At 38.7% G+C, this 27,304-nt stretch overlaps 1 protein-coding gene and 1 long non-coding RNA gene across 3 annotated transcripts in view; one reads left to right on the forward strand and one right to left on the reverse strand.

Annotated features, from left to right (window-relative positions):
• ANO4 (anoctamin 4) overlaps positions 1 to 27,304 on the forward strand; it is a 322,929-nt gene that overhangs the window by 97,007 nt on the left and 198,618 nt on the right. For both annotated transcript variants that reach the window (XM_050934624.1, XM_050934633.1), the window contains one exon: positions 11,771 to 11,977. In XM_050934624.1, the coding sequence (XP_050790581.1) occupies positions 11,771 to 11,977 (207 nt within the window). The remainder of the gene's footprint in view (positions 1 to 11,770; positions 11,978 to 27,304) is intronic.
• Positions 1 to 27,304, reverse strand: part of LOC127042744 (uncharacterized) — a 439,524-nt gene that overhangs the window by 57,692 nt on the left and 354,528 nt on the right. The gene's annotated exons all lie outside the window — the stretch shown is intronic.

Genomic DNA, 27,304 nt, shown 5'->3' on the forward strand with positions numbered 1-27,304 from the left:
TAACAGAGATGCCCTTCAGCTATCTTAGACTTAAGTGCCCAGTTAATGGTCTCTGTTATTCTGTTGCTTTCTAAACACACTACATCTGCTCATCTACTTTGCTGAAAGAACCATTATAGTGGTACAGAATGCAGCTATCTGTAACCACTTTATTGCTGTATATTAATTAGAGCTAAATCAAGTACAGTTTATTTAGCCCTTTCTTCTCAGATTTTTCTACAGACAGGTTGTGATTTTTACTGATTCTTTTTTATTATTCTCTTCTGTTCACTTATTATCTGTGATAATCTATTGTGCTATTTAAAAAAGTTTTCCAAATTGCCATCAGAGCAGGTATGGGATGCAAATAATCTTGCACATAAAGTTTATAAATATTTATTTATATTTATATTATGAGGTTTTATTTTGTGTAAATATTCTTGCCAAAATCAGAAAGAGGAAAAGAGTTGTCAGAGATACAAGCAAAACAATAAGGAAGGTTTTATTTGCAAGAATATTAGTGAATACAATTTACTAATAGAACGCGAGTGGTGGACAAAGTACACCATCAGTGCTGTCCTCTCTGAACAACTAATGCCTTAATGGAATATTGACATTTAAGAGAATAAGAGTGTTGCCATTGCACAGAAGTTGCAACATTGTTCTTCAGTGGAATAATTAAAGAATGGAGTAACCTGGACAATAAATTTACCATGTGTTCTTACAAAAGAGAGTGTGTATTACAGATGCAACATATCTTTGATCATGCACAGTTACTTTAAATAAGTTTTAGTTCTTTAGACTGATATTTAGTCAACGATATCTTTTAGCGAGTTAAATACCAAACAATAAAAAATCAAGGTTTTGAAATATATGATGACCAGAATTTCATGCTGTCTTAAAGCATACAGGCATTTTAGTTTGCTATCAAGGGGGATAAAACCAAGGGGGAAAAAAGGATCAAAAGCTCAATATCTGACTACTAGTTTCTTTCAGAGTTGATTATTTTTCTTCCAGAATGATGATTTAGTCCTAAATTGGGTTCATGATTTCTTCCCTTAACCTTATAAGCATAAGTTCCAAATGGAGAGTTAGTTGGAGTCTCTTGAATGGAAATCCTAATAACACCCTGTGTATAGACAAAACAAGTAGACCTATCTCTTTAGATATCACTGTGTTATTGACAGTTTGCGGGACTCTTGCCAAAGAGGTTAGGTAACAAATGAGCATGGCTTTTTCACTAGCAACTTAAACACAGCAGATGCCATCACCTCTGGAAGTCACTCCTCACTTTATGACCATTCTGAAGTATGGGCACCACGTGATGTGTTGAACCTGTTACTTACCTGTTGAGAAAAATAATACTGTATGTGAGTAACGGAGGAGAGAAAATCCTGGTACACATGGGCTCCACACCCTGCCAACATGACAGGCTGGGTTGCAGCAGGTTACTTCTGAAAAACAGAAGCATAAGTATTTTGAATGTAAGAGGCTGAAAGTGGGATTTAATTGTATATTATAGGAATTCTGGGTGAATGTATTTTCCCAGCAGGCAATAGATCTAAAAGATGAATTAAAATGCTAAAGACTGAACTTTATTCAGCCTATGGCACTTGTACTGTAACTCAAAATGTGGGGCACAGTTTGTTTTGTTTACCTGAGTAAACTTAACTGACTGTAGAGAAGAACTTTATGTGGGATCACAGTTCCAATAAGGAAAATGCAGGAAAGACTTTGCTTATTTAGCTTCTGTCTTCTGATGATCATTGGGCATAGTTAATGGTGTGAAAAAATAAACTGTGGATACTAACCATTATGAATTGGAGCCTCTAATGATTATATTGCGAACATTCAAGTAAACAGAAGGAAGGAAAATGTACTTGTTTTCTCCTGTAAATGTGATTAGCTTTGAGGATTTACCAATGTGCCTCTGAGCTCCCATCTCTATTGGTAATTATCCATGTTCTCCAGGACAATGCTCACTTAGGTTTGATTCTGCCACTTTGACATTAAGCAGTAGCTATGTTCAATGGGACTACTTGTGTGAGTGAGCACTACTCAGTCTGGAGTGTAGTTGGCAAATTAGTCCCTTTAAAGGTGACCTGAAAAAGCAAAATGAAAGTTGAGGCAAGATAGGTTTCTGTGCTGAATGAAATCACTGTGCAAGTTCATGGTAGCAGTTAACACAGAAGTTCAAACTTACATTTTGTACATTCTTTTTTGTCCATCTGTGAAATCCCTTGTTTTTTCCTGGTTCACAGAAGATATCCATGATTACCCCATTCTTTGAAATTGCATATATCAGCTTGTATAGAATGAAATGAGACTCATGGAATTTGAAAAGTTGCATTAGTGATACTGGCTGTGGCAGTAAAGTAGGGCATAGTAGAGTAATTGTAGGAGGACAAGAAAATTCTAAAAAGGAAAGTTAAAACTTACTTATGTGTTGAATGCCCCACCACATTCTGGGCAGTTGGGGGCATTCAGGACTTCACTCTGTGCTTAATTTCATTTTGGCATTAAAATGTGCCTTGAAGTCAGTACTGGGTAATATCATCAGTGTGCGGTGAATTACCTCTCAGCTATGTGTGCAAGGATCAACATCAGTACTAGAGCTTGCTGAGATGTTTTCCAATAGAATGGTTTTCCATTGGACTATACCATTTCACTGAAATTGCAATTTTCCATGGGAATGTGTTGATTTTGACGAACTTTCATTTAGAACTAAAATTAAATTATTTTCATAGAATCATAGAATATGAGGGTTGGAAGGGACCTCAGTAGGTCATCTAGTCCAACCCCCTGCTCAAAGCAGGACCAATCCCCAGACAGATTTTTACCCCAGTTCCCTAAGTGTTGTTGTCAAAATGCTCCATTTAAACATTTTTTGAATGGAGCATTTAATTATTTCATTTTAAAATTACTTCATTTTATAAGTTGATTTAGTACATTATTTTATATTATATTATAACTTAAAGTTGAAATTGAAACAAAACATTTCAGTTTTGTCAAAATAAAACATTGTGATTGCCCCAAAACAATGTTTTTGAACATTTTAGTTCATGGGAAATGTTGAAATATGATATTCTGTTCCCATTTGGAAGAGAAATTTAAAAATCACAGAATTTCCAGTGACATGGAAATTCTGGTTCCTATAGTTCTTTAATTAATTATAGAAAATATAATTAGATAAAATATATATTAAATAATTATAGAAAGGCTCTTTTAGAATGTCTTCTGCTCTTGAAAAGTCGGAGGAACAACTCATTGTTCATTCACTGTACAACCAGAAAGAGTCAACTAGGTTACTTAGCCAAAATATTCTAATAGTGTATGCCTTGTATTTATTACATCCACATTAAGCATTGGATTCAACATTTTTTGTAGTATACAAAGTATCTCTTTTAGAGATAATATATTTAGTAAATAATTACATGATTTATTATAGATCATCATTGAATAGTGACAAAACACTCAGAAAGGTAAATAATATTTGAAGACACAGATGTGGAAAAATATGTAGCAGTGATGCATGAATTATGGCAGTAGTTCCAGGGGGTACATCAACTCATCTAGATATTTGCCTAGTTTTACATTTGGCTACATAAAAAGCACTAGCGAAGTCAGTAAAAACTAAAATTTCATATAGACAACGACATGTTTATATTGCTCTATATACTATACACTGAAATTTAAGTACAATATTTGTCTTCCAATTGATTTTTCAGTAATAGTGTGGCTGCAACACTTTTGTATTTTTATGTCTGATTTTGTAAGCAAGTAATTTTTAAGTGAAGTGAAATTTGGGGGTTCACGAGACAAATCAGACTCCTGAAAGGGGTACAGTAGTCTGGAAAGTTGGAGAGCCACTGAATTATAGCATAATTTGTTGCAAAGTAGCTACAAATCAATAAATAACATAGAATGTACTAGACATGAATTAAAATACACAGATCTAATCTGCAAATTATGACTTGAAAATCTTTGACTTGAAAAATGTAGGCACTGCCCAAAACAAATAGGAAACTTTAGGCATATGCTATTCCAGTATGGAAAGGCCTGACAATAGGGCCTCATTCAGCAATTCATTGGAGCCCCACTGATTTCACAGGGACTCAGCATGATGATAGGAGTATGCCTGGGCTGTCTGAATGCAGTATCTAGATTGTCATCCTTGTTGCTATTCCTTCATTATGGAAGACCCAGGAACTTCTCCCTATGTTTTTTGAATAACTATTCAGAATACATATTGTTCTAATAGTACTAAAAGGCAATCCAAATTAAATGTACAAGTTACAAAAACACAGTAAAGTAAATGGTAAATAACAAAACACACCTCCACCACATCATAGTAAATTAACAAAATCAAAAAAGCAGACAGTCCTGATAAGAACACAGTCATCTGAAATGGTAGCAATGACATTGATTGCAGCCTGCTGGGAGAATGGAAAGGGAACATATTTTACTCACAAATTGTGAGGCTTTTTTTCTTAACAGCCGAGAAAAAGGAGCAGCATAAACATACTGTGTCTTCCATTTCCTTTTTGTGTATAACAGAGGTAAAAATAGTGAGCTGTTACAACAGACAGCTAGGAATATAAATATATGTGCCATAAATGCATATAAATAAAATACCATTCATTTATTTAGACGTATACTAACATCCGTTATAAAACACACATATCCCTTGCTGTAGGCGATTGTAGACCATGCAAAAAGTCATTCCTGCAACCTCTTCAACAATTAATCAATATATTCACAGCAACCAACAATAATCCAGCAGCAGAAAAAAATGCTTGAAACATTTAAGATCTCAGCAGAACCTTCCCATTCATTCACAACTAGGGAAAACAAATATGCCTTTCAGGATTCCTTGCAGATTATTAAACGGGGAGTATGTCTACACCACAAAATTTTGTCAACCTAAGTTACGTTGATGTACAGCCACTCTAGTAATTAAATGGCATTTGCATTTCCACACTATGTTCCTCGTGTCGGCAGTGCGTGTCCTCACCTGGAATGCTTGCACCGATTTATCTGTCAATGTGGGGCATTGTGGCTTCTGAAAGGCATCAACTGTCAATGTAAGCAATGCAGTGTCTACACTGACACTGCATCAACCTAATTACATCGACCTAAGTGCTATGCCTCTCACGGAGGTGGAGTTCTTAAGTTGGCAGAGCGGGCGAGTCACGTTGGCGGGAGCAACCTACAGAGGTAGGTCGGCATAAACTGCCTTGCATCAAGGTAACTCTGTAGTGTGGACCAGGGCTAGGACTATTACGGCTCCTCTCAAGCTAAGACATGACCTGCAAACATCACTTCTAAGACATTACCTTGAATCTAAATAGACATGCTGGAGACTTTTCAATCAGGTGAAGTTAATGGATTGAATTAATGCAATTGAAGAAAGTGCCCTTTTTGGCTATGTATTCAAGCTCTCTCTCTTGGGCCTGGTCTCTATATAACACAATTTATATCCATTTAATTACTTAGTTAGGGGTACGTTTATACCAATATAGTTAAATTGGTACATCTCTTAGCGTGGGTAGAGTTATACTGGTAGAAAGTCACTTCCACTATTGTAACTTATTCTCTTAAATGTAGAGAAATAAGCTATTCTAGTATTAAACATCTTTACATAGGTATAATTGCAGCCACATCAGGGAGCTTTACCACTTTACTGATATTTGTTTCTAAACCAATATTGCGGAAGCTCTACTAAACTTGTATATAGACAAACCTTACATGTTTGAGGCCCTCTGATTTCAACTGTGACAGTAAGTTGTAGCATTTCTAATGATCTGCGTGAAGCAATCACTTATATTCAAAGAAGGGGAATACAAATAAATCAGATGAGCAATAATTTGGTTTCATGTAGATCTGTTTTGTTGATACAGAAATAGTTATTGTTTTCAATGTTCTTACAGAGGCAATAAACAACTGAAGTAGAATAGAAAACAACTGAAGTGAAAACCATTCACTCTTCTGAAGAATGTCGTTTAGTACAGTTACCCCAGACAGGAAAAATGCAGTATTCTGTCCCATCACCCCCGCTAGGCATTGGGACCTACAGCAGGATGGGGAGAAGGGAAATCCTCTTCTCCCTGATTCCCCTGAAGAGTGGCATCAGAGTCACCCACTGCTGGGCCCTGCTGTGGCGAGGAGGTGCCCCATCCATCAGCCTCTTGGGGCAATGAACTGGTGCCATGCTGTGTGCAATCTGCTCCTCAAGCCATCACATACGGCCTGGAGGGCATAGCTGTGAGGCCATCACATATATGCTATGAGTTGTGTGATGAGGGCAGTTGGCACAGGAATACTATCTGCCCCCTATTGTCAGTTTAGCTCAGGCTAGCAATTGATGGGGAATCAGGTCCCGAAGAAAACCTTTTGGAGAATGGAGATGGGGAAGGGACACTGCTACCTTTTTGCTTCTCATTCTCCCTCTCCTCCTCCCCCCCCCCAAAAAAAGAAGGTACAAGAGATAGTGGAGTGCAATCACTTCATGTCCCATTCTACTTATGAGAGGGAGCCACTTCCAGGAAGCAATAAGGAGGTCACCATGTCCCCTGAAAATACAATTAGAAGGCAGAGTCTGTCTCTGGAAGAAGATATGGGTTCCTCAGAGAGGAGGAAATGCGTTGTTTGTCTTCAAGAAAACTAGTAGGTCTTGTTCATTAGCAGCACCATGCCCCCTGAGCCCAGTGGAAGCAGGTTCATATTAACCCACACAAACTGCAGGTTAATTTAACTCTGCAAAAGACAAAAAGCAATTCATGGAGTAGTTTCTGGTACACTATACATTCTGAAAATGCTCTAATTTATCTAATACAAAATTAGGAAAAAATAGCATTCAACCCAGAATAGTCAACAAAAACTATATCTTGTCTTGTGTTCTTAGGCAGATACTGTAGCTTTAACTCCATGATGGGTCCAGTTCCAGAAAACGGTACGATGCAGTTACTTTTTTTTTTTCCCAACTGATCTAATATTAAATGTTCTAACATTTTCAGTACAACAGGGAGTAATCTAGGGCTAGGTGCGATGTTGTTAATTACTCGTTACCAGCGGCAAATTAGAAGTTACATGACACTGTCAATGGAACAGAGACACTGTCTATAGCTCACTCAGAAATGATTTAATTTAATGCAGGGTTTCTCAAATGTTGTAACACTCTTCTCCCTAAGATCTGGAAAAAACTAGCCAGGCCTCTCCAGACATTTGTATTCTCATGGTAAGGTGTGGAGTGAAAAAAGAGAACTGCCTTTAGGTAGTGTTTTCAGGGATGTGGAGAGGGGGCAGCAGGTTAACTTTTTTCCTTTGTTCAGCCATTTCTGCACAAATTCCCTAGCAAGCATAATACTGCATAGATCTTTCTAACTGCTCTCTCTGCTGAATCAGAAGCGAAAATGATTTAGCGTGAAAAACATTCATCTCATTTCCTATGTAAGTTAGCCTCACAGTTTGAGAAACAGTGAGACCATCAACATAGCACCATTTACTAATGGAAGTGTGGCAGTTTCCACCAGCTGAGAATCTGGCCCCTAGGGTTTAAAGCAAAACAAACCAATCCACTTTTTACTTTCTTGCATTTAGAAATTAATAACAACCAAAGGAGTGATTTACCCTTTATGTGACATATTTAAACAATCCCATTTTTTTCTGTCCATACTGCCAAAATTCTCAGTCATCCCTGTGCCTTGACTAAAGCAAGCTCCTCCATTCTGGGGCTTCCTCCTTACAAGATCATCTTCTTCTCCTTGACTATTTGCTCTGATGATGTTGCCTCCCACTTTGCATCCCTCCATTTGCTCTGCTTGGAAAGGACTCTTAAAGTGGAAATACATTTGTGCCCAATTTAAGGCCCCTTTACACTGCCAAAGCAGAGTAAAGGACCCTTAATATAATTGAGAATCAGGCTCTGTGTCATAATGTATACCCAAACAAGGAGGAGTTATGGCTCTATCTCACTTAAGGATTTACATATGCTTCCCTCATCATTGTAACAGATGAACACCTAACAAAAATAATATCACAGCACAAAACCCCATGATCTTCAAACCTTTGGCGATCCCCTGGCATTTTCCTTTTTGTTCAGTTCCTCCTTCTGCTTCTCCTCCTCCTTCCTCCTTCTTCAGCTTTGTCGTAGCCTGACGTTAAAGTATTTAACTGTACAAATGTAATGTTCTCTTAGTGCCGTTTTTACAATGGAATACTATTACTTGTCTAGCACCATAAGTTTACATGCCACTTAAAAAGACATATGTTAAATATAAAATATGTTAAATATGTTAAATATAAAATGAAATTGCCACCTTGGAACGCTGACAATATAAAGACGCAAAGTAGTACCATGCACTTAGAAAACTAAGAGTGGCTTATAGTCTGAACGTTCTTGCTGGTGAGCTGCACAGCAGAGGTGGATTTTTAGATGTGATTCAAAGGAGGAAGGACGGTGCTCGGCTTACAGGAATCTCATCCACAAGGGGTGGCAGGTAAGAAGACTCAAATACAGCAGTGGGAGAAGAAACAAATGGAGCAGTAAAGAGAGCTACTCCTTAGGCAATGGAACAGGTTGTGGGAGGAAATGAGGGCAGAGGTATAGGCAAGAGTAGAGTCGTGTAGAGTTTTGAAAGCAAGGAGATCATTTTTCTGCGGGCAGGAGAGGAGAACCATTACAGACTAATCTGACTATCGAAGGCTCAAATTATCTGACGTTTCATAAAATTAAACATTCTATTTCTGATTTTCACAGGAAGATGACAAAGCTCTCAGAAATATTGGTCTGAGGTAGCTAGCATGACCACAGCTAATGTAACGCAATGGCAAAGTGCGTCATGTCACTGTCAAAGGGCTAGTCCTCTAGAGGAGAGCAGCTTGCTAAGGCTACTAGACACAGAGTTGCTCAAGCAGTAGAAGTCTTTTGCTGTGGTGCTGAAAGACCTTAGATTCAAATCCTGCTTATAACTCATGCAGTAGCTTGTTCACTAGAGACAGAGAAAGCTGAGCCTAGTGGCATAAGCCACCATCTGTATCGTGGTGGTGGTGGTGGTACGGTCTTCAGTGCTACAGAATGTATTCTATGTCAAGTCTGGAGACTTTCAGCATTGCCCTAATACCACATCTCATGAATTTTCAGCTGCAAACTAACTTCCTTGTACAATAAAGTACCCTATAGAAATACGGCATCTGCAGTGCAAACCCAAGAAATTATGGTGAACCTCCAATATCTATCAAACCAGTCGATAGCATTTCTGTGGTGCCCATCACTATATTTGACCACCATGAGGTTTTACATATTCCCAAGAAACAATTTGAAGTTTCTGATAAGAGTAAGTTGTCAAAAAATGTTACATTTTAGAGTGTGTACAACTTATCTGAAAGAAGAAACAAGGTTATACGTAGACTATGTAAGTCTATGTGAATGGTACCTATGATGCGTGTGTATGATGGGCAGTTTTCGTATTACTAGAGAAATCACTCTTCTGGGTGTGTTATATTGATGGCTGGACTGAACAAACAGTGTGCAAATCTTAGTCACTGCTATAGATAGGCTTGGAAGGATTAGATTTTTACTGGTAAATGTTGGTAAAACATTGTTTTCCCTTTGCATGCAAACCAACAAAAATATGACCATTGATAATAATCAAAATCTACAGATAGGAAAAGTATGAAAAATGCTGCTTGAGAACTTATTAGAGTTTGATATATTTTGACATGTGATGTTGACAACTTTTTAACTTTTTGAATCGCAGTGTCCGTTGTCATTCAGTAATAATTGTCTGCTTCACATTGTCTGACCTCCCTTGGAGTTACCATAGTCAGACGTGGACACGGAGTTGCATGCCTCCAAATGATGCTGGCTCCAGTCGGAGTGGCACCATTCAACACAGGAGGTGGGGCAGACTGTCCCCATGGTGCCTTGGCCAGCTCAGTGACAGATGCCTGCACAATGGCCCTTTTCGACCCTGTGGGCATACCATCAGACCCAGGGGTCATACTCAAGAAGGTCGCTGTCAGTCACCTCAGAAGGACAGGCTCCCCCACCATCTTCCGTGGCTCAGGAACCACCTTGTGGCACCAAAGCTGGCACCAAAGCCAGCACTGAGATCAGGGCCAGTGCCACTCCCAGCGCCAAGTACGATGTATTGGCACAGGGTGACACTCCCCCCTGTGAGCCAGAGAGAGTAGGGGGCCCAGTCCTGGCCTTCGTGTCATCTTTGTCTTCCCCATATGAAGTGGCAGTGGGGACATCAACAGTACTGACTCCTATGGACAACAGAGTTCACCAGAAGCTATCGAGGAGAATGGCCCAGAACCTGGGTCTTCAGGTGAAGGAGGTGACTGAGGCAATGGATCCTATGGTGGACATTTTGGCACTACTGAAGTTCTTGGGGCTACATACACCAGCCCCACAGAGAAAAAATTTAAACCCCAGCCTCTTCCATGCTTCCACTTTGCACAATCCAGGCAGGATTACAGCAGGAAGCAGGACAGAAACAATAGGCGAAAGCCACCTCAGCTCCTTTCCAACCAAGGCCAGGGTTCAGCAAGGCAGTCCTCTGGTCCTAAGCATACCTTCTGAGGGTGCTCCCATGGGTGACGCACCAAACCAGATCTCAGAACCTTCTCACTGTTTCTTGAATCGTCTATACCACTTCTGTCATGCGTGGGCTCAGATAACTTCAGATCACTGGGTCCTGTGCACGATAGAATTGGGATATTCTCTCCAATTCTGCTCTCTCCCTCCCTCCCAACCCCCTTCTCCATCCCTCTTCAGGGACCCCTCTCATGAGCAACTTCTAATAGAAGAGATGCCCCAAATCATCTTCATCTTTCTCTCACAAGCAGTCCTACAATATGATCAATAGTAATGTTAGTGTGATGAAGGGAGCAATGTTTACCCCCAAGTTTAAGTTTTCCTTAAACATGGAGCAATATTTTCATTAATCACTTTTGTTGCCCAATAGATATCTGATCTAAGGGTTTGATCCTGATCTCTCTTACACAAGCATAAATCAAGAGTAATTCAGCTGAAATCAGTGCAGTTACACCAGCATAAACAAGACATGAGATCAGAATCAGGCTTTACCCCTATAAAGTGGCATCTGTCCCTAAGAATCTACAGTGCATTGTATGTATTGGAAATTCAAGCTGCCTTTTTCTCTGTTGGGGCAGTTTTGGTGATTTTTACTATGAACAGCACTTTCTATGCACTTGTAAATTACATCAGATCCATAGGATTTGGGGAGAAGAGTTGGGCTAAATTTTTGGCAGTGAACACCAGAAAAAAATCAAAATAGAATCAAGGTTTTGTGTGAAAAAGCAGAATCAATTTGCAGATTCAAGCTTGTGTCTGTTGTATTATTTTTCTTCTCTGATGAAATTTGACAAGATATGTGAATTTTTCTAAAGAAAAATGTTTAGATATTTGCAATTCTAGTCAGGATGGAGTGTTATTAAATAAACTCAGTGATAGTTAACTGATTTCTAGTGCCCTTCATGAGGTATGTGTCCCTTTAGTAGTAACTCCAGTTAATTCCTCCTGCAGGGCAGTAACACATTGGACTGTGTATTAATTTAAATACTTGTTATTGTGCTGGCCCTGACGTCACCTGCACAGCAAGTGTAAAGAGGTTAACATTTTTCATTTTAATACAAAATTCATGCCTTTGTACTTTTCTCAAGAGGGCTGTTACTGATCCGTTTTAAACTGTGCGATTGATATATTTTAGTGATTCTGAGCTGGTCTCCTGCATCTAATAGTGCTATTTCTCATTCCCATCAGGTATAAGTTTATCTATTCATGGGGCTGAAAAGCGTTTGCAAATCTATCAGAGGAGAAGTGCAGGAAGCCATCCGCTATCACAGCGTCTGCCTGTGGTTAGGCATTCTTCACTCCCACAAGTCAGAAGGTCAATAATAATGGAAGCCTCATCTTCTGGATCTAATATACCAGCAGTTACTAATGGAAAAACAAAAATCCATCATGCAGGTAACAAATACCACTTGACAACACTTTTCAGTTTGGTTTACAGATTGGCATATGCTATGAATCTTTGTATTCATAATATCAGATCATGCTTGCCTGGAAATCAATAGATTGATCCAAGGGTCAATAGATTGATGATCATTCTGTCTACTTTTGGTATGCTTGTTCACAACAGTTGTGAGTTCTGTCAGACAAAGCAAGAGTTATGACAGCTGGCTGATTTACGGGCAATTGGAAATAACAAATCAGTTGTCCTATTTTTAAAAACAAAGGAAAACCCCAGCAATTACAATATTCCACACTAATGTCCAATCACTGCCACTTACAGTGCTTTGGACTTTTTTTATAGAATACTGGTGCATTTTATATTTGATTAACTTAATAAACAATTGACTAGATTCAACCCTCTGAATTCTGTATGCCTCACTGTATAACTCAACAATCTGATTTCATAAAATCAGAGTGCAGACTATGGTTTGATTCCTGTGCTAGACTGGAAAAATCTCTAGGACTGAAGGAGTAATTTGCAGTATGGATTAACTGGAAAAGTAAAATTAATCTTTTTTTAAGAGGACAGAGTCTCCTAGGCACCAAAAAATCCTAGAGGACAACTTGAATACACTCATTATTAAGCAAATTTCCAGAGCTACTTCTAAAGTATTTTTTTCTTATTCCAAAGGAATACATGTGGAGATGCCATGTTCAAACATACTTTTGCAATGCAGATGAAACTTCAGATCTGAATTAATTTAAGATCAGAGCTGCAAAATAATGTGGTTGGATTTTTGTGTTTTTATACAGTGCAGTATCTCACTGGACTTTCAGTTTTGCTGCACTTAAAAAGGTCATCACTGCCCCCATGTAAATAAATGGGATCTGTTGTCTCAATGAGTGGGGATTTATGTGGGAAATAAGGGAGTTCCACATGCAAATGTTTGCATGCTGTATTTACACAATCTTGCAGATTATTTAGTAAATGCAGTACATTAATTATTTTTAAAATTACAGTGGAGTTAAATACAAAATATGTGTTCTCAGTTGCTATACAATTTGCATTGACTTGAATGTTGGATTACCATATTATTCACAACAGCGCAAGTTATGCATATCTTACTAAATGTGCTAATTATAATGTTTGAGTAACCCACACCATCACATATTTTGCTTTTGCCAATTACTTTGTCCATTTCTTAGTCCTTTGATTTTTAGCTTCTGTGTTTTTTTCTCCTTTGAAGCACATTAGTTGCTGTTGGTATAGACAGAACTTCATGACCTCCACCAGCAATATATTGTCAACTGACAGCATTTAAAAAAAGTAAAATCATGTTTACATAATTATCATGAACATGTAACAGTGGTAACAATATTCATTTTTGTAGAGATGTAGATTATCTTTATATTCAGTCATGAATATGGTTTATGGTTTAATACTAAATAATACATACAGACCAAAATAAACAAATATTGACACTGATTAGGGAAAGTATTCCTAAAGAGATGGATTTAAACATGACCCCACATGCTTTCTCGAATTGGAGCCATTAGTAGGTGTCAGAATGTTTTTTGGATGACATTTTTCTGCAGATGTTAGTGTCCTATAAAATCATGTAAGGTTAGTTCATCTCTTAATTTACGGTGTTTATATATTGTTTTTATAAAAGAATTAGCAGCTTGTGTGGGACAAACCAATTATGAGACTTGATCCTATGTGGTGCTTGAGTGCCCTAAACTTCATTTGAAGTTAACTCCCACTGCAGTCAATGGGCGAATATTAGTAAATTGGTTTGTAATTACGTCTCTTATCATAGATATCTTAAAATATCATACTTCATTTGGTATTGCAGTAAAACAGTGTTGTGATTTAGGGTCTTAAATGTGATTCTATATCAGAAATCAAAATTTGTTTCCCTTTCTAAGTTAAATAACAAAAATCCCACATACATGCAACTTAATTCTAAGAAATATTGTGCTGGTATATCTTCTGTAATAAATATTCCCTCCTGAGAGAGAAGATTAATTTAAATTTAAAGCATATTTTATTAATTCATATTGAATGACAAATTAACTGCTGCTGTCTTTAGTTCTATTAAAAAAACATAGGTCAGAAATGGGGTGGTGATGATGAATTGAAAAGGGTCATATTCTTATTAATAAGAAAATCATAGAAGTTATCAAAAAATAGGATTTTAAAGTATTTTGTTCTCCAGTCATCCCCCTCCCATTGCAGGGTTGTTGCCTACATTATATTCTTGAATAATTTCTTAAGTCTAATATTAAATAGTTCAAGCAGTTGAGTTTCTTGCTCCCCTCAGAGGTAATATTCACCCAGTCATATAGATTTCACCATTAGGGAAGTTTACTTTATATTCAGCCTCAATTTTCTCTTGCTCAAGTAACAAATATTGAGAACATGAAGAGATTCTGATTAACCTGGAAATCTAGAATAGGGCTGTGAGAACTTGAAACGGTGGTTCTGACTTTCATTAATCATAGAAATCAGAGCTGAGGTAAAAATCAGACTCTTTCATGAAGTGGTAGACCAAAAAGGAATTTGGCTTTCTTCCTCTGACAGTGTCCTGCTGCTGTTTCTGCACACAAAGATGTTTATCTTTATCATTTTTCTTCCTGCCCAGAATGGGACCATTTAATGATTTATCAATAATTATTTTCACTTAATTATTTTGACTAAGACTGAAAGTAACCTCAGTTGTAGTGAGGACAATGATAGATTTCTATATGTCGTCCAGTGGCTGCCTTATCAGACAGCACTTCTTTAGGTTGTCCCATCCGGTCCCCATACACACAATTTTATTTACTAGTGGATAGTATTGCAGTTGCAATTGAATGGTGTCAGGAATCAGGGCCTGCTGCTGAGCCTGAGATCAGCTCGCTAAGGACAAGTGAAACCCCTAATTGGCCAGATCACCTGATTGGCTGAGCAGCATTGCCAGGACTGTTCTTAAGCACAACAGTAGCACTTGGCCACTGGCTGCTCAACACTTAAGCCTGAAGCTATGATTGTGCCATCTTCCTAGGCTTGTTCCAGTCCTGCTCCTCTGCCTGGTTCCTAACTCCATCTCTGACCCTTGGCTCAGACTCCTGGATCTTGACTCTGGCCTTGGCCACTAGGTTTGATGCCCCCTCCTCCCCCTACTGCACACCCACCTGAGACCATGATAGATAGCTTATACTATTGCGCTATGTGTTGCCCACACCACTGACGTGGCAATATAGCAGGAAGTTTTCTGTAGTATGCCTTGCCTTGTAAAAAGCCCTTTCTCCAATGTGAGGCTTAATAGAGTTACTGCAACAACTATTAACCTAGCAGCAGTTTTTCAACTCGGTGCTGAATAAGAAATAGAGAGGCAGTCTTGCTGAGGACTGTGGCAATGAATCTGCTATTTTAGTAATTGCCTTTAAACCTAAATTCTCACCAATAACTTCTTTCATATAGTTAAAAATTACATTTCTACCAGCTGAGATGTTCTCTGTATCAAATTTCCTTTCCCTCTATGTGGCTATTCTTGAGGCCTCCTCTTCTCACATTCTGCTTCTGCTGCTTCTTGATCATTTGTGGAGACACAGTGTGACACTGGGGACCATTGTTGCTTTCACTATTAGTTGGCTGCTCTGCTGTACTTGCTCTCTCCACATGTTACTACTGAGAGACTTCATCATCATCATCATGTTCCTATTATGCCTCTGGCATTTAGGGCAATGACAAAGTTCCTCCACTACTGTCTGTTTCTGGCAAGTCTTTCAGCGGTTCCCCAGCTATGCCCCAGGTTTTTCAGCTTGGCTTCCACATCTCTTCACCATGTTGTTTTCAGGTGGCTTCACAAAAAGTTTTTTATTCATTTAACTAAAGGAGGAAAGTCATGTTGCTCCAGTTTAAATAAAGGTGTGATTTTTGCACCAATTTAAACTGGGGCAACTGATATGTGTAGGCAAACTCAGGGAGTATTCTGTACAGACTGAGCACAGAGGGAAAGAGCACCAGCAATGGAATAACCCTGCTACCAAGTACTATATGCAAACTTAGTCATGGCTTCTGATGTCACTGCATGCCTTCATGTGAGGTCAAGAAGCAAACTCTCTGTCTAGAAAAGGAAACAAAGGCTAAAAAGGTGTTGCCCTTTCCCCTAGATCATCATGATATGAGCATTCATACTGATCTAAATCTTCATTCCTATACTGGATCTGGGATGGTTTGGGGGTTCTGATTTCTGGCAGAACCAAACCACGATCCATTGTCTGTGGTAAAGTACTTCTCAGTCATGGGAAGAGTTGTGTTGTGGTTGATAAGGCATTGGCTTCTGAGTCAAAACACACAGGGGGGCAGAGCCTCAGCTGGCATAAATTGCCATAATTACAGATCTGCCCCCAGGGTTCTCTTCCCAACATTGAGGTTAGTTTTCTATGTGATCTTGGGCAAACCACTTTGTGCTTCTTTTTCTCCATATGCAAAATAAGGACAATAATGCTTATGCACCTTTGTAAAGTGTTTTGATACTTATAGAAAATACTAAGCAAGTTCTCAACATTATTATTACTAATCTACTTTGAGTTATATTTCCATTATTTAACACTCATTTCCTTTCAACTATCAAGTGGAATATAGAATCTTTTAAAGAACAATGAACTTTCCCTATGGGTCTAGCATTATGTTAGTCATCAACTGTGTGCTTCTTCTGTCTCTATTTTTAGGTGTTTCTAGTTGCAAGGGTTTTTTTTGTTTTGTGTTTATAATGTGTGATGTGAATCTAAAGAATAAGAGCAATGCTTAAATAACAGATTATTTGGGGAACTGGAAATCAGATGACTTTCCTTTCTGATGCTTCTTCATTGTCTTGCTCTCATTCTTATTTAAGTGCCTATCCCTGTGTAGAGGGCTTAAATGGAAATGAAATGGTACATATGCGTTGTGCTGGCCCCCTGCACAAATGTGCTGAAGTAACACTTGTGTGATTTTGTACAAATGTAAGGTGAAATTCACCTTTATGCAGAGAGTCAGTGCAAGACACATACACCACTTCAGTTCCATGCAAACCCTCAAAATAGAGACAGGGATTTAAGTAGCATATAAACCTTATACTGGAGTCTCCTCACAGTGGTGAATTTTGCTCAGAAGATTTCTTCAGGGTGCTGTTTTCAGAGCAATATAATGAGCATGGATCAAAAAGTCACTGTATTTTTAAGAAATAATATTGATAAACTCATCAGTTCATACTCTTATGACACTGGAAGATATAGAATTGTGAATGTTTCACTAGACGTTAATTCTTCTGATCAGAATGGGAGTTACCTCATTTTTGTATTAATATCAGAAAATATTGCTGGGAAACAGATTATCAAAAGTTATTTTTAGTGATGATGAACCTAAAATCTTGTGATTCAGTTGGGGAAATGAATCCAACATTACTGTAATTATGTGCATTCACAAAACAGAACTGGAAATGTTTTCTTTGTGAGATTTTCAGTATTTCTTGGCAGGGGGGTTTGGTCAGTCCAAAAGGATGACAAGTGCAGTATTTCTTTTAGTGTTACTGCATTTCCATTTGCACTCCTGGATGGAATTCAGAAGTGCAGAGGCACTTGAAAATGAGAGAGTGCGGAAGTATGGGAGATAGAAAAGTTATGCAGACTTTAGTTTTTGTTAAGGCTTGTTCTTTTTCTTGACTCAGATGTTTTTTCTCTAAACATTTTGTAAAACATCAAGACCCATAAGAAATCCTTTGAAAGACACAGCATTTGAAAGGGAAATTTCTCTCCCTTTCTCCTGGAACACAAACTTCAAAGTTCTGAAACATTCTAAATTATGCTGTTTGAGTTATCCTATCTTTGGGCAGCAAAAACACAGAAGTTGTAGTCAGGGGAGCTTCTGCAGGTTCACATACAAGGATCTGTAATCACATTTCATTGCTCCTATTCTATTATTCAGTCTCTTCTGGATTTCAGACTAATATGCAATAGGACTCCACTTATGCTACATAAGGAACTCCAGTCTGGGAAATTAGTGTGCCAAAGATGAAAGTTGTTGGATGATTAATTGTTCCGAGGTAATGATGGGACTGCAGGAATGGCTGACCTATCTGCCATGAGATGGAAAGTCAGCTAGTTTTTCTAGTAAAGAAAAGTCATTTGTTAAAAGAACTGATTGTCTCAGTCTGATTTCTAGTTGCTGTATCCATATTACATGCAGAAAACTTTTCCCAGTGGTGCAAAGCAATACTCATTTGGCTGTCTCAGCAGAAGGGTCATGGGCTGAACAGGCCTAGAAACTAAATTGTCTTTGTATTCCATGGTCATCCCTCTAAGTCAGGGTTAAGGCAATTGTTCGGCAAAAGGAAAAGCTCACACTGCTGTTGGTCATGTTGTACCCTTGTCTTGTCAAGGAATAAATAGGACTTCAATAAATAGGACTTTCCAATCTGTTAATGTGACATATTCTATGAGTACTGTATTTACCTGTTGAAAACTTATTTTATTGAGGATATATATAAAAGAGTCCAGTAAATAGGTAAGAAGCCCTTAGTCCAACAGATTCTAAGAATGTTCTATACACTTTTCGCTTAGTGTCCTATTCATTATTTAGAAATAAGAAAACCCTCACAAACCCAAAGAAAAGTAAATTGTGAATTGGAATTTTTTATATTCCAAATAAGTAGTATGTGTACACCCATGTATAAATTCAGAATGATCTGGACAAACTGGAGAAATAGTCTGAAGTAAATAGGATGAAATTAAACAAGGACAAATGCAAAGTACTCCACTTAGGAAGGAACAATCAGTTGCATGCATACGAAACTGGAAACGACTGCCCAGGAAGGAGTACTGCAGAAAGGGGCCCAGGATCACAAGCTAAATATGTGTCAACAGTTAATACTGTTGTGAAAAAAGCAAACATAACTCTGGAATGTATTAGCAGGAGTGTTGTAAGTAAGATACGAGAAGTGATTCTTCCACTCTACTCCATGCTGATAGGGTCTCAACTGGAGTATTGTGTCCAGTTCTGGGTGCCACATTTTAGGAAATATGTGGACAAATTGGAGAAAGTCTAGAAAAGAGCAACAAAAATGATTAAAGGTCTAGAAAACATGACCTATGAGGGAAGATTGAAAAAAAAATGGGTTTGTTTAGTTTGGAGAAGAAAAGACTGAGGGAGGACATAACAGTTTTTAAGTACATAAAAGGTTGCTACAAGGAGGAGGAAGGTAAAGTGTTCTTGTTAACCTCTGAGGAGAGGACAAGAAGCAATGATCTTAAATTGCAACAAGGTTGGTTTAGGTTGGACATTAGGAAAAAACTTCCTGTCAGGATAGTTAAGCACTGGAATAAATTGCCCAAGGAAGTTGTGGAATCTCCGTCCCTGGAGATTTTTAAGAGCATATTAGACAAACACCTGTCAGGGATGATCTAGATAATACTTAATCCTGCCATGAGTTCAGGGGACTGGACTAGACCTCTCAAGGTCCCTTCCAGTCCTATGATAATATTTAAATAAGCTTTATATTCAAATACTATTAAACTCTTACTGAAATCACTAGTTCCTTGCATTCAAATAGACATCTAGCATGCTTGTTAGAATTCACAGGATCTTTTTTTGTAAAGTTCTTGCCATATATCACAAACTGTAGACACCACATGTTAGAGAAGCTGAAAAGAGATGTATGTTGCATTTGCCATGCTTTTCCTGGTTTTTTTGTTTGTTTGTTTGGAAGCTGTTTTTGATTTGTATGGTTCAGTGAAATGGTTCACTTTTATTAATTTACTTAATCACAGGGTATGAAATAAAAAGCAGGGGTGGGAATATAGTGGTATTATATAGTAGAACCATTGATTTTGGGAGCTCTGAAAATGTGGAATTTTTGCAACTGAGGGAGTCAGAAACTAAAGTATAAAAAGGGAATGTACTTTATCAGCTCAATTTCAAAGTCTCTTTAGCTGTGACCATCTTGATGGAATTCAGAGCTGAGCAAGTATTTCACAGTTTACAATGTATTCAACAAACCTCACCTCTTTTTCTGGTCACAAAATGTCCATAGGCAGGTTCTGATATCCTCAGATTTATCGATTATTCAAATTGTATTATGAAAATTCAGTATTCAAGCTGTGTTGTTTAGAGGTGATTGGCCGGAAACCAGTGATACTTTTGTTACTGTTGGGAGGAGTGCTTCTGGTGCAAAGTCAAGCATCTATGAATTCAAAATTTGTTTTTTTTTATTAATGTTTCTGCTGGTAAAACTATCACTCAAATAGGCCCAGGGAGCAACTTGTACAAGGAGTACAGCTGAAGCTAATTCATCAACATTCAAATTAATATTCAAAGAAATATATTTACATTTAGCCAACCGTACTAGAGCCTTATTTTTTTTAAAATACATTTGTGTAGGGTATATCCAGATTTTCTCTCTGTTTGTGGTGAGGAGAAGTGGTATAGAAACATGAACATTTCTTTCTACCCCATTTCTGAAACTAACTTGCACATTACAGTGACGAATAATTTCACAAATAAAAATGTTATATCATCAGGGAGCTAAGTCTTCCTGAAAGAAGCTGAAGTGAAAGCTTTGGAGACTGAAATCTTCTCTTTATCTACAGAGAAGATACAGAACAGGCCATGTTTTATGCACCACCCTGCCAATATGTACCAACTCTGAGCTGGAAAGACAACATTACCTCTCTGGATAAAGAGAGAGTTCAGACTCCCAGCCCATTCATTCCTTATTCACTGCCAGCAAGTGGAGCAGTGAATGTCAGTTTCAATCTAGATGCCTGTCAACTAGGAACTGGGCAGAAACTGTGATTACTTCTATTCACAAGCCATTTTGAGGTGGAAAGCTCCAGATCTGTTACCAGGACACTCAGTCATCCAGCCCATTCCAGTGTCTATCTATATTGTTGTTGTTTGGATCACAGCTACTATTACTGTGTGAGGGAGAGGGCTATTTCTTTAAAAATTCCTGTGTTGTATTAATCTCATAAATAATTCTCACTAATTGTGGGGGAAGGATAGCTCAGAAGTTTGAGCATTGGCCTGTTAAACCCAGGGTTGTATGTTCAGTCCTTGAGGGGGCCACTTAAGGATCTGAGGCAAAATAAGTACTTGGTCCTGCCTAGTGAAGACAGGGGGCTGGACTCAATGACCTTCCCAGCTTTGTGTGATAAGTCTATCTCTGTATATTTATTTAATGATTAGGAGAACAATTTGTGAACAATTGAGTTTCAGGAAACCTAGTAATAAATGACAGTGCTTGTAAATGGGCTCTCTTTTGTGCTTTTTAGATTGTAAGCTGTTTGGAGCAGGGACCATGCCTAACTTTGTGGTTTTGTATGGTGCTTGGCACTGATCCTGTCTGGGACCTCCAAGCATTACAAGCGTAGGAATAAAAAAATAATACTACAATAGCAAAAGAAAATATTGGATATGACTGGGCCATTGTGAAGAGTAGAAAAGAACTGAAATCAAAAGAAGAGGTATGATCATATTTCTTAGGTTATGGCTTCAAGAGAGTTTGATTGTGAATGTAACATCAGTCTTTCCTCCCCTTCGAGACCTATATTTTAAAACCTTTATCTCTTCAAAGGCAGATGTTTCTTCACCAGTGATCAGTCTCCTGTTTTGTGCTGTGAGATGACCCTTCTTTCACTGATGCACTTAGTTACATAGTATAATAATTAAAATTAAAGGGTACTTAAATAAAAAAGGTCAGAGATCAGTTTTTAAACAAAGGCCTGGGGGAAAGATGACAGGTGCGGAGGAGCACATGGTTTGGACTGAAACATCCCTTAGAGGAGGACCTATTAATGGAGATTCTCTATGTCCTAGTAAGGATGAGAGAATGGAAGATGATAAAATACTGGTAGGATCTGATGAGAAACAGTCAAATAAAAATGTAATATAATCATGTAATGGCAGACAGCTAAAAGATGACAAGTGTTTTCAAGTGCTTAAATACAAATGCTAGAAGTTTAAATAATAAGATGGGTGAACTAGAGTGTCTGGTATTAAATGAGGATATTGATATAACAGGCAGCACAGAAACTTGGTGGAATGAGGATAATCAATGGGATGCAGTAATACCAGGGTACAAAATATATCGGAAGGACAGAACAGGTCATGCTGGTGGGGGAGTGGCACTATATGTGAAAGAAAGCATAGAATCAAATGAAGTAAAAATCTTAAATGAACCAAACTGTACCATAGAATCTCTATGGATAGTAATTCATGCTCTAATAATAAGAATACAGCAGTAGGAATATATTACTGACCACCTGACCAGTGATAGTGACTGTGAAATGCTCAGGGAGATTACAGAGGCTATAAAAATAAAAAACTTAATAATGGGGGTTTTCAACTTTCCCCATATTGACTGTTACCTCAGGACAGGATGCAGAGATAAAGTTCCTTGTTACCTGCTGAGCTTCAGTTCATCTGCAAATTTGACACCATCAGCTCAGGATTGAACAAAGACTGTGAATGGCTTGCCAGTTACAGAACCAGTTTCTCCTCTCTTGGTTTTCACACCTCAACTGCTAGAACAGGGCCTCATCCTCCCTGATTGTACTGACCTCGTTATCTCTAGCTTGCTTGCTAGCACACATATATATACCTGCCCCTGGATATTTCCATTACATGCATCTGAGGAAGTGGGTATTCACCCACGAAAGCTCATGCTCCAAAACGTCTGTTAGTCTATAAGGTGCCACAGGATTCTTTGCTGCTTTTACAGATCCAGACTAACACGGCTACCCTCTGATACTTGTTACCTTAAATGACTGCTTCTTAGAGCAGCTAATCCTGGAACCTACAAGAGGAGAGGCAATTCTTGATTTAGTCCTAAGTGATGCACAGGATCTGGTCCAAGAGGTGAATATAGCTGGACCACTTGGTAATAGTGACCATAATATAATTAAATTTAACATCCCTATGGCGAGGAAAACACCACAGCAGCCCAACACTGTAGCATTTAATTTCAGAAAGGGAAACCACACAAAAATGAGGAAACTAGTTAAACAGACATTAAAAGGTACAGTGCCAAAAGTGAAATCCCTGCAAGCTGCATGAAAACTTTTTAAAGGCAACATAATAGAAGCTCAATTTAAATGTATGCCCCCAAATTAAAAAACATAGTAAGAGAACCAAAAAGGCGCCACCGTGGTTAAACAACAAAGTAAAAAGCAGTGAGAAGCAAAAAGGCATTTTTTAAAGAGTGGAAGTTAAATTCTAGTGAGGAAAATAGGAAGGAGCATAAACTCCTTTACAGGGGAAGTTTAAAAATATAATTCGGAAGGCCAAAAAAGAATTTGAATAACAGCTAGTCAAAGACTCAAAAAGTAATAGCAAAAAAAATGTTTAAGTAAATGAGAAGCAGGAAGCCTGCTAAACAACCAGTGGGGCCACTGGACGATTGAGATGCTACAGAAGCACTCAAGGACAATAAGACCATTGCAGAGAAACTAAATGAATTCTTTGCATCGGTCTTCACGGCTGAAGATGTGAGGGAGATTCCTAAATGTGAGCAATTCTTTTTAGGTGACAGATCTGAGGAACTGTCCCAGATTGAGGTGTCATGAGAGGAGGTTTGGGAACAAATTGATTAACTAAACAGTAATAAGTTACCGGGACCAGATGATATTCACCCAGGAGTTCTAAAGGAACTCAGATGAGAAGTTGCAGAACTACTAACTGTAGTCTGTAATGTATCATTTAAATCAGCTTCTGTATCAAATGACTGGAGGATAGCGAATGTGATGCCAATTTTTAAAAAGGGCTCCAAAAGGTGATCCTGGCAATTATAGACGGGTAAGCCTGACTTTGGTACCGGGCAGACTAGTTGAAACTATAGTAAAGAACAAAATTGTCAGACACATAGATGAACATAATTTTTTGGGGAAGAGTCAACATGGTTTTGTAAAGGGAAATCATGCCACATTAATCTACTAGAATTCTTTGAGGGAGTTAACAAGTATGCGATACAAATAGGATAATCATATTCAACAAATCATAACTTTTCCAATGACACGTCACTTGACACATTTTGTACAAGATGCATCATAATTATGTCATAATCATATCCTAATCAGACCATTATGATGGCTATGGAGTACAGAGTGTCACAAATAGATATTACATTTGTAATGTTTCTAAGCAGGTAATGAACGGTGTTGTTTACAAAGCTGGTATATTATTCAGGTAGACAGGGCAGGGCTGGAACACTCAGTCATTGTCTTCCTGTACTGCTGGTTTTATAAATGTGTCTTCTTTGCAATATGGTTCTTGCCTGAAAGAGCCCCCACTTATCCAAAAACTTACATATCAGACACAATATGTGTTTCATATAGTCTGAGAAAAAACTTCTTGCAGATGGATTTTCAAAAGACTGAACAAAATAGCCCTGCATTCTTTAGACATGTAGTTATGATTAGGAAGGGACTCTGACAGTAATACACCTGGGTTCTTTATATTGTTCCACAAATCTCCATATCAGGTTTGCTCCATTTATGAGAAATACAAAGACTTGTTTTCCAACTGCAAGCCCCACAGGTTAGCCTGATCTCAAAATTAAGCTCTGTCCTTTCTTTGGAAAAGTTATGAGGTTTTTTTATTTTTTGAATGAGGAACGAACGGATATAAAATAAATAATTGTAATTACATATCAGAGCCAAGAGAAAATTCCTAGCACTCCTCAGTGGCCAGAAAATAAACACACAAGAAATACATAAAAAAATCAGCATGACAGTTGATAAAAGAATAGTACTAGTCCAACCAAAAACATTGTCCTCTGATTCATTCTTGTGCCAAAAATAGGGTTTCTGGGATCATATTGAGATTCCTTTTTGTTGGTGATGCATGAAGAATATAGCGGATCTTATTGTCTCTCAGCTACACATACATGCCAGGTGTCTAAGATACCAAGGGCCAGATTATTTTTAGCCCTTATGCAAAAGAAGAGGACACACTGAACCTTTCTCCCCATTGTGGGAATCAGGCATAGTTATTTTTCCTAGAATGAGGGAAGTGCAAGGACTGCTTTCTGTACTGCCTTGGGAGCACTGTGCGCTCAAAGAAGGCAGGGCCTTGGCCCTGAACACACCTTCCCTGTCTGCATCAGCCTCTGGAATGTGAGTGGTGCATGGGGGGAGTATGCTGCACCCACTAAAGCAGTGTAGTAGAAAGCATGTTCCGCTTGCATACTAGGGAGCTCTGGGAAGCAGAATGATTCCCAGTTATATCCCTGGGGCAATGCAGTTCTTCACTGCTCCAAACACAAAGCTGTGCTGTAAAGACACAACTGAGGCCTAGTTTACACTACAGGGTTAGGTGACATAGGCTGCCTTCCATTGACTTAGCCATGGAAGTGTCTTCACTTAAATTTGACTCCCGTCAACATCAGTGTCTCTCTGTGCCAATATTAGTAACACCATTTTCCCAAGTGGTGTAGCGTTATGGCTGATGTAATTAGGTTTACACAGTGTCAGTGTAGACACTGCATTGTAACTGATACTGGCTTTCAGGAGCCATCCCACAATGCCCCACACTGATAATACAATCAATACAAGTGCTCCTGGTGAGGACATGCACCACTGACACAAGAGCAAGTGTGCACACGCAAGCAATTTAAATACTGCGGTGGCTGTATGCCAACATAAATTAGGTTGACAATTTAGTAGTGTAGGCACGGCCTGAGTGTTCAGTATTTGCAGTTACAGAACCTCGTAGGTAACATGCAGGGTTCTTCCAATAGTAAGTATAGGGAAGTACCCGTACAATGGAAAACTGCAAATAAGCCTCAGTTCAGGAGAGCACTTAAGTGCTCTTCTGGATCAAGGTAATAATAAAGTAATACCTTAGCTTAGGTAAATCTGGCAAGCTTTTAAGGACCATCCAAGTTGTGCCTGCTTTAATGCCCCTTTGTACTGCTAGAATTGTGGGAAAGGACTTTAGCGTAAATGAGAATCAAGTTCACAGGGCAAGATTCTCCTATCTGGTTACATTGTGCTTAGAGCAAGAGAAGAGGAAGGGGTGTAATGGTGCCCTTAGTCCACCTTTACAGCTCCCTGATCCTCACCCGGCTTAATGGGATGGTCTTCCAGCGCAGCTGAGCTGCTGGTGTTTGCTGTAGGCATGAACCTGATGAATTAGCGTGTTCGGATAATGATGGCAATGATAAATAAGGCTAAGAGTTTGTCATGCATATTTTTAGTAAATGTCACAGACAGGTCACGAGCAATAAAGAAAAATTCACGGATGCATGTGACCTATCCGAGACTTTTACTAAAAATATGCATGACAAAATGGGGAACTGCCCCTCCCCTTCACTGCCTGTGACTAGAAGCTAGCTACGTGTCCCTGTCTGCCCATGGTGGCTGCCAGGAGCAGAGAGGCACCCCCACTACCAGCAGCGGCTCAGATCTCCCAGGCCTCCACTACCTATGGTGGCTGGGAGCTGCAGGAGCCCTCTCTCCCCTGCTGCCTGTGGTGACTCAGAGCTCCGGGGGAGGCAGTGGGGGCACCCTAGAATTCCTAGCCACTGAGGCGTCAGAGGGACCTTGCAGCTTCCAGGCATCACAGGCTGAAGTCACAGAAGTCTCTGGAAGTCGCAGATTCTGTAGCCTTAATGATAAGCTATGGTATAAATGTATTCTGTTTAATTGCCTGTAATGCTAGAATCCATTCGGAAAGACAGTGTGGAATCTCATTAAGGTTATTCTGATGTGACATTTTATAAAATCACTGATGGCCTGGAGGATGTCTGTTAGGTCACACTCCTCATCCCTAATGCAGCCAACATTTCTGCTTCCCTCATCAGCCCATAGCTGGCATTAGACTTGAGCAAGCTCTTTGAAATGAACAGTTTATTCAACAAATGTTTGCTTCCTCTATTCCTGATTTGTCTACAAGCAGTTCATGACATTGTATAAAGTAAAACGACAACTACACCGATCTGTCACTCATAAAAATCACCAATTTATCAAATACAGGTGAGTTTTTGATCCTACATGGTAAGTAAAGAAAATGGAAGACTGTGTATGCTTTAACAAGTATACTTAAAATGTAACAAGAAAGAAGCACAGCCAAAGTATAATCAATCCTACTGTCACTTTTAGGTAAATTAGAGTAAGGGGAAATGGACTAAATTCTCTGGTCTGTCTAGAGTCCAGACTTTTTCAAATGGATTTGAGAGTGGAAAATAAACAATTACACAAACACACTATTACTGTTGCCCCTTTTCAACCTGATCAGCTAATCAAAGACAGAGCCGGCTCCAGGCACCAGCCCACCAAGCACATGCTTGGGGCAGCACCTTGGGGCGGGGCGGCGCTCGG

The sequence above is a fragment of the Gopherus flavomarginatus genome, chromosome 1, assembly GCF_025201925.1.
Source record: "Gopherus flavomarginatus isolate rGopFla2 chromosome 1, rGopFla2.mat.asm, whole genome shotgun sequence".
Lineage (NCBI taxonomy): Eukaryota > Metazoa > Chordata > Testudines > Testudinidae > Gopherus > Gopherus flavomarginatus.